We start from the raw sequence: 8925 nt of genomic DNA, 5'->3' as shown, positions 1-8925 counted from the left end.
TTGATCTGGCTCAAGCCTCAACTTCTATATGAAGCTATCTTACAGTGGTTTGAACAATGTACATGATTTCGTAGAACATGTCATGAAATGATGTATATGACAAAAATATGTTTTTGATGTGTATTTTGACTAAAAGAAAGAAACCTACAGATGGACAATCTAAAAATTTTAATATTGAAAATATCAAATAAAACATAAGAGTCTATTAGTCTATATGACATTTGATGTTTACGTAGTAGTTACTACCACACAATTCGTTATTATTTAGTTAGGTGAATTATACTGTAGGTGATTGGCACATCATTAATTAACCATCTCAATTTTTGTATTTATTGTTTTCATGCATATTCAATCAGTTTGCTGTTGTTTATTTCTTGGGTATGAAGAATAAGATGATACTTTATATTCATTCCGTTTCTAAATATAAGATATTTTAGATAAAACATATTTATCGATAAATTTACTTTTTATTTCAAAATATCATTAAAATTATAAACTAAAACATTGTCAACTAATTACAAAATAAATCTATCAAATTTGATTGGCTATGCAGTTTTTGATAAACTTAAAATTATTTAAAAATATGAAAACATCTTACATATTAATATATATATATAGACATTTTATATTTTGGAACAGAGAAAATATTTGTTAATTTATAATTTACTATTTACTATTTAGGCTAAAGCCAGAAACCACTCATATACACAACCCTCTGTATGTCACACCATTAAAGGTTAAGGTGTAGTTCTAAATCGTTAATGAGTTAAATAAAATTCATTGTTCAGCGAGAGAGTGACCAAATGTAAATCTTTCTTCACAGTTAAAATTTAATAAGTGGAATTTTCAATAGCCTATTTTTCAAATCAGGAAAATTGTTATGAATTATAAAGTGGATGGTCCATAACCTAGACCATACAAGTTCAAGACTAGAGTCCATTGGGGGTTTACATCCAGCTACATGGAAGACTCATTCAACTTTATGTCTTTATGAGTTTGACCATGTCATTATGTAGAGTATCTTTGTAATCAATTCTCCCTTTGACTCCACCTTATACGAACCACTATATATAGTGGTGTAAGCAATAAGAAATATACAACACATTCTCACAAATCTTTTCTCAAATCTTAACACGTTATCAGCACGAGACTCTCTCCACCTGAGCAATCCCATCCACCGGTGATCATCTCTTTTCCGGCCATCTCTTCCGGCCCTCAGCCTTGCTCCACCGTCCAAGTCTATCCCTCTCACGGTTTTCCGGCCAGCTCCTCCACCTCTCTCTCAACCACCTCAATCCGCGGATCACTCCCTCTCTCTCACGGTGGTCCATTCAGAATCCTTGTGGTGTAAAAGGTAAACTAATCAAAACCTAAAGATCTAAGAACATCATATATCTGAATCTCGGATTTATATGAATCCTAAAACTTATAAAAATCTATAGATCTAAAATTATCTCAAATATTAATCTTGAATCTAAGATCTATATGAATTTTGATTCTAAAATTATTTGAATCCTAAAAACTTATAAATCTCTAAAGATCTAAGTATCTCTAATTTATTAATCATCTAAAGATCTATATGAATCTTGATTCTAAGAACTATTTGAATCATAAAAAATATTAGAAAAAATCATAAAATCATAAGCCTTTAAATCGGCTCTCCCTTTTTCTCCTATTTGATCCGACCTTAAATCCGGATTGTCTAAAGGATCAAAACTCATAATCAAACTCTTTGATCATCCGCATCACCAGCTATTCTAGCAGGATGAATAAGCCGGCCATCAAAAACCTCACTATCAAAATCCTTAAATCTAAATATGTATCTTGATGGCCATTATACATATCAATCCCCTAAATCTTTCTTGCTTGGTTTTCTCAACCAGCAAATCCAAAATTCAAAACAATCAAAAACATCCTGAGCCATATTCGGCCAGATTCTTTGAAAATCAGTCAAACCAAATAAAATCGAAATAAATCCTAATCAATGCATATCTTTGACCATTGATGTTTGTTTTTGTAACTGATAAAATTTTAAAAACTTTTCTGATTTTATAAATGCATATTTAATTTTTATAAATGCATATTTGATTTTAATAAATGCATATCTTTGACTAGGTAGTATTTTAAATATTATAACCTATAGTCTTGATTTAAATTAATATGTCATAAGATAAAATAAATTATGGTTTGATATCATTTGATCACATTATTGTTTGTCAAAATTTATCTATATCTTAACCGGCCTTGAAATCGATTCATTATAGTTTGAACAAATGATATAAATTTATCTTGATCTAATACCAACCTTAAAACCGGATTTTGTGATGATTAAATCATATACTGAACATTGATCACATAGTTACTTGTTAAATTAATCTGGATCTAAAACCATCCTTGAAGACTGATTTTGTGATGATTGAATTATATACTGATCTTATATGCATACCTGATAGCATCTATTAGATTAGTAAATCATTAGATCAAACTTGGATTATTTTGAACCAACCTTTTTCCATGCATCCGATTGTCATTTTGTTAAAACCGATCATGCATGCTTGCATATCATTGACTATTCTGATCATGGTGCATTTAAATTAAAATTTAATTGATTCATATTGCTTGCATCTAATTGATTCATATTGCTTGCATCTAATTAGATTAAATCGGTTATTGTTTAAACTAAGCATGTTTGCTTTAATTGAAATAATAAACCTGCCTTGAAACCAAATTGATTGAAAATCTAATTGAATTTGGTTTAGACATATCCTGAAAATTATAATTTTTCCTTGTCTTTGTTTACCCTGTAAAGGGGGGAAGGAATCAGTTTTATTTTATGCTCTTTAAAAACCAAATATCCTCATGCATTAGGAATCACATATAGATTGTTTAAGTCCAATGCTTAGTTCTGAACATGCATTCAGCTATTTCTTGATCCATGCATTTGCTTGATTTCATCCATCTTGCTTGATCTCATTTAATAAAATGATGATTGATCCTTATTCAAATTCTAAAGGGCCTTAATACCCTATATATATAATCAATCCAATTTGAATTATAATTAAAAGGATTACTAGATGCAATGATCAATTGATCATTCTCATACTAAGATTGCTTAAGCAAATAGATTATATGATTTGGGGGAAAGCCTTATTGAAATCATATACATTGATTTATTCTATTGCTTACATAGAATTCTGAGTGCTTGAATTACTCGTTAAATATTCAGATGTCGAGATTTGAACCCTCAGATTACTCTGCCCTAAATCTCTCTGGAGATAATTACCTAGAATGGGTAAAGAATACTCTTGTTGCCCTGAGATCCAGAGGACTCGGACAATGCATCAATGAGTACAATGATATCATTGACAGTGAAAGGCATAGAGCTATAACGATTATTCGTTATCATCTCACTGAGGAACTAAGAGACCTGTATCTCCATGTTGAGGATCCTTGTGACCTTTGGTTACAGTTAAGGAAAAGGTTCAAACCGGTATCGTGGCAAAAGGCCAACCATGAATGGGAGATCCTCAGATTCCAGGATTTTGAATCCGTGGACAAATATAATTCTGCTCTGATGGATATTGCTTATAGTCTTGAACTATGTGGTGAAAGGATAACACATTATTCTTTATTTTATAAGACCTACTTCACATTCCATCCAAAGGATGCGCTGTTGTTACACACGGCTAAGAAGTTCACCACTTATAATAACCTTTTGTTATATCTTTTGGCTTCTAAACAAAGAAAGCAGAAAATCAAAAAATACCATCAAGAGATTTGACAAGCTTCAGAAAAGATACATTGAGCTAAAGAATAATGAGGTGAGGCCTCCTATAGCAGATGAAGCTGAAGTTGAGCGCCATATGGCAACACATGCATTGTGAAAGCCATATTATATAATTGTCTTTTGACATTCTCATTTTCATGTTTCCTGAGTTTATGTTTCATGAATTTCTTTGATACTTTGCTTTATACACGACTTCATTAATAAAATGAATTACATTGAGTTCATCATTATCTTATTCAAACTGTTGTTTGATAAGAAACTATATTTATATACCTTTATTGTGCCAAGATAAATATGATTGATGATTAATACCCCAACTCACTTTTCCAAAGAGTTCAAAGAAGCCTTTGACAAATGGCACGACATGCTCTGCCATCCAGGCTCAGTTATAAAATACTTTTGAACTCAAATAGACATTTCTTGAAAGAAAAGAAAAGAAGCTCGACCAAGGCTTTTCCTAAATGGCATTATATTCACCCTATAAGGTCCATTGAATTAAGTAGAGAAAATGGTTTCCAACAACGGACAAAAGAGAATAAGAGTACCTAAATTAAAATCGCCTAAGTGGTCGAGACTACATTCTCTATTGATCTAGTGATCAATATGATATTAGGCAAATAGCCAGGGCAATCATGTTTGATTAACCCACAAAATTTATCACTTAGATGGCATTACCATACTTAGCCATTCGGATTATGATGCAAATATTTAAAAGGGCATAAATGTTATCCCATAAGATCTCACGTGTGTGCAATATATCTATGCACAAGGGAATTTATTGTCCCAAGCACCACGAATTTGAGTATGTTCATGAGGGGGAGTGAGGACAAATCCCATGATACATGACCATACTAAAATCCGTGAAACATGGTCCACAACCATATTACATATTGGTTGAATTTGATATAAAGACCATTACCTATAAGGTTCAAATTCTAAAAGTCCATATGCTTGGGGACACCATGAGTTATAAAAGAATGAACCTGCATCAGGCCATAGTAATTATATCAGGCCATATAAGTGATCATAGATATTCTCACCTCAGACTGATACGGGTCATGAGTCCAGACATATATCATCTTAAGATATTATGAAAGAATCCACCACAAATATATGTGCCATCTAAGATCATGTGATCTTAGAATCTCATAAAGAGGATTGGGAATATATGTTGGATATATATTATGAATATACTTTCTCCATAAGTTTAAAAGAAACCTTGAGCCAAAATGGGTGATCTAATTATAGACCAAGGAACAAGGATTACATAAGGTTTATGAATCCGAATATCCAACAATGAAAGGAGAAAAGTAATAAGCTGGTATAAAGAATGATAAAGAATGGTATCTACCATCTGGTATCAACCATCAATGTCTTGGCAAAGATCCTCGGACTAGAAAATAATTTATAGACGTCCATATGCTACAATGATAGCAAAATAAAATGCCAGACACATTGACCCGAGAGAAAGAATGACTATGTCATCCCAGCTTAGCACCACACGGTTTTGATGTCTTAAAGACACAACCAAGTTGCTACAAAGTCTATATAAGATAGACCAAATAAATGTTCCAAATAAAGTTCCATAAATTCTAAGGAACCTCGGAAAGAAAGAAAGGTGCATGAGATAAAATCCGAGTTTTATTAAAGGAAATCATTCCAGACATTGAGATATAAGGCTGGCCAGCTGAACAACTAGGTACCATACCATATAGCTTGGGACGCCAAGTTATAAGGTTATTAAGGTCCTAGATAATGAAATCTCAAATTGATTTATACCATGTCTGGAACTAAAAGAAACTATATATATATATATATATATATATATATATAAGTATGTCGACACATACATTCATAGAAAATGCGCAAGTATGTAGCACATGAATACAAAGATATGTATCGAGGATCATAAACCCACACAAGAGTACTCATAATGAATAATGAAAGAAACGTGGGGTTTAAAGTGATATATAAAAGGCGTATTGTATTGGCCATGAATATGTAAACGCCATATGATGCCCAGTGAATATATAAATCCTGAAAAAAAGATAAATCATGAGACAGACCGGGAAATGTCTATATTATCCAATGTGGTGGATACTACTACATATTTTACTACATATGATGTCTGGAAGAAATTCAAAAGATGTAGTATGATATATATGACTCACTGGATGATGATGATAATATTATTGGTACCAAAATGTTTACCAAACAGTATTGAGCTCAGAATCAAAAGATGAGAAAAGAAGTTCTCTTGAACAGCATTTTCCTAAAGTTGTTCATGGACTGAATTAAATTACTACATGTAAGCAAGTGAAGAGTTCTATAAGAACAATTCAAATCAGTCCATAGAGGAATTTTAAATTCCTTGTGTTTTATACTAACCAGCCTAAGATAGGTTAAATGGTTATTCATTAAACCTTAGAAAAGGTTATAGACCATCACTACAAATTAGCCAAATTTTGGTAATACTTATGGTTGGTCGAATTCTCAGCATGAACCAACCAAGCTTTGGTATGAATGAATAAACTATCATAAAGATAAGCTATAAGATCAAAGTTCATCTTTGAACAAAAGGTATAGGACCACATTATGCGTCCATATGCGACCCAACAGGTCCGACCATCATATATGAAGATAATGCAACTTGCATTGCTCAACTCAAAGACGGGTATATCAAAGGTGACCGAACCAAACATATTCTACCCAAGTTCTTCTTTACCCATGAGTTGCAGAAAGCTGGAGAGGTCAACGTCCTTCAGATCCGGTCTAGTGAAAACTCAGCCGATCTTTTCACCAAATCATTGCCCTCTTGCACATTCAGGAAGTTCACGCAACAAGATTGGCACGCGTAGACTCAAGGACCTTCAGTGATGTCCAAATCAGGGGGAGTAATGTGTGTTGTACTCTTTTTCCTTTCTCTGGTTTCCCTTTTTACCACATTGGGTTTTGGGTTTTCCGGGAGAGGTTTTAATGAGGCAACATTAGCATGTTACAAACTCTATATGGTTATGGCATCCAAAGGGGAGTGTTATGAATCATGAAGTGGATGGTCCATAACCTAGACCATACAAGTTCAAGACTAGAATCCATTAGGGGTTTACATCCAGCCACATGGAAGACCCATTCAACCTTATGTGTTTATGAGTTTGACCATGTCATTATGTAGAATATCTTTGTAATCAATTCTCCCTTTGACTCCACCTTGTATGAACCACTATATATAGTGGTATAAGCAATAAGAAATATACAACACATTTTCACGAATCTTCTCTCAAATCTTAACAAAAATAATTATTGTTACGTTTCCACTACGTGGTAACTAATTAAATGATTGCGTTTTTAAGTGCTTTGAAAGGAAGACAAAAAGGGCATTCCCTAAAAGAGAAGCGCGTTTCGAAAGCCACCAGCGTTTGTGTAAGTAAAGCGAAACTCCGTAACGGTGCCGTTACAGGTCTCCGACACACTCGCAAACGGGACTATAACGATAAACTCCGTCCGCTCGCTAAGGAATCGAATCTCATCCGTTGAAATAATCAACGGCTCGCACTTCGTTCATCTCTCTCCTTCTCCCCTCCCCCCCCCACCAAAATCTCCTCTGCTTTTTTAATAAGAGAAGACAGTACCAGAAATAGAAAGAAGCAGAGAGCAAAAAAAACAAGAGAGAGAGAGAGAGAGAGAGCGATGAGCGAGAGAGATCCTAACTGCAAGCGTGATGCGCGAGCGCTTGAAGCTCCGAGCGCAAGCGACTCGCAACTCAAGAAGAAGAAGCTCGATGATGACTCTCATGGCGTCGTCTTCCTCGCGGTTCCTTCTCCTTCCGTGGCTTCATCGGATGATTCCTCTCGAGGCGGATGCTCTGTTACCTCCGCCGGAGAAGACGATGACAAGAGCTCGATCATCTGTTTCAGCAGTGAATCGAACGAAATCCCGAGGAAGAGTCCGACTGTTTCTGCAGATCTGGAGGTGAGATTTTTCGAAAATCCGAAGCTCGTCTCTGTTTGAAACAATCATTCAATGACTCAAATCTGTGAATCTTCATTGATTTTCTTTTCCGTTCTGTGTGTTCAGACTCATCAAATCTCCGATGATCTCTCTGTTTCTGGGCGCATCTCTCACAGAAACGAGGCGAATCCAGCGAGTGAAGCTTTGGGAGAAACAACAGAGATGGAAGCATCATCGGCGGATGATCGGAAAAGTTCACCGGAAGTGAGCAAGAGTCCGACGCCGGCGGAGATTGAGGAGTTCTTATCGGAGCTAGAGAATAAAGATCAGAAGCGTTTCATGGATAAGTGAGTCTCATCTCCGATCTCTGCTTCCTTTAATTTTCTTCTCACGTGTGTGTGTGTGTGTGTGTGGTTGCTTTGGGTTTGGGGAAGAATGTCTGCGCACGATAAGAGATGATCCGACGCGTACTTTAGCATCATTACACCAAAGAGAGAATGGGAATTCTATTAACGAACACTTTTTGACACGCAGGTACAACTTCGATATCGTTAATGACAAACCGCTCCAAGGTCGCTACAAGTGGGATCGAGTTAAGCCATTAAAATAATGAAAATAGCATGTGGAAGAAGATGGTAGTTTTTTTTCTTCTAGTTACATTCCATTTGTACAGCCCTCTCTCTCTCTCTTTATTTTCTTCTAATTAATCATTTTAGCCTTTGTTAGTTGTACAAATGAAAAAAACACAAGGTTTATATCGAGATTTCCGATCTTGACTAAGTAAGTAATCACTATGGGTTTTGATTTTGTGGGTTTATCAGGCTTTTTTCAATTGCATGAATATGGAAAGGTTGTTCTTGTTTGGATTTTAAAACATTGGATGCTTATTACAATTGTTTATTTGTCTCTTGTCCTTACTCTTACATTTATATAAATGTTTCATGGTATCAGGTATCATAGTACCAATTATTAAAATATCTGGAACCGAATAGTAAAAGTTTAAATAAGAAAATAAGAGAAAAGAGGGAATGCACCCATGACATAACTACAGTTGTGGTCTGTACTTCTATGAAAAAAACGATATATTTCTCGTTAATATTCTTTTATATATTTTGGAATATTCCTTTTTTTTTGGAAGCGTTCCTTGTAGGGCTACATATAATCATGTTGGCTTTCATTAGATAAGACCA

At 34.5% G+C, this 8925-nt stretch overlaps 1 protein-coding gene across 1 annotated transcript; it reads left to right on the top strand.

The window, feature by feature from the left end:
* Positions 1 to 7179: 7179 nt before the first annotated feature.
* LOC111213456 (cyclin-dependent kinase inhibitor 6-like) lies at positions 7180 to 8550 on the top strand. The gene is made up of 3 exons (XM_013835021.3): positions 7180 to 7756; positions 7862 to 8082; positions 8270 to 8550. The coding sequence occupies exons 1-3, from the start codon at positions 7475 to 7477 to the stop codon at positions 8343 to 8345; spliced, it is 579 nt and encodes a 192-aa protein (XP_013690475.1). The 5' UTR covers positions 7180 to 7474; the 3' UTR covers positions 8346 to 8550.
* The last annotated feature ends 375 nt before the right edge of the window (positions 8551 to 8925 follow it).

Source organism: Brassica napus, chromosome C3 (assembly GCF_020379485.1).
Source record: "Brassica napus cultivar Da-Ae chromosome C3, Da-Ae, whole genome shotgun sequence".
Taxonomy (NCBI): domain Eukaryota; kingdom Viridiplantae; phylum Streptophyta; class Magnoliopsida; order Brassicales; family Brassicaceae; genus Brassica; species Brassica napus.
This window is presented reverse-complemented; position numbering and strand designations above follow the sequence as displayed.

Bases quoted from the DNA above. Each gene is read 5' to 3' on its own strand.
- LOC111213456 (XM_013835021.3), top strand. From the start codon at position 7,475: ATGAGCGAGAGAGATCCTAACTGCAAGCGTGATGCGCGAGCGCTTGAA. The intron at 7,757-7,861 runs GTGAGATTTTTC...CTGTGTGTTCAG, and splicing joins CTGTTTCTGCAGATCTGGAG to ACTCATCAAATCTCCGATGA. The intron at 8,083-8,269 runs GTGAGTCTCATC...TTTGACACGCAG, and splicing joins CAGAAGCGTTTCATGGATAA to GTACAACTTCGATATCGTTA.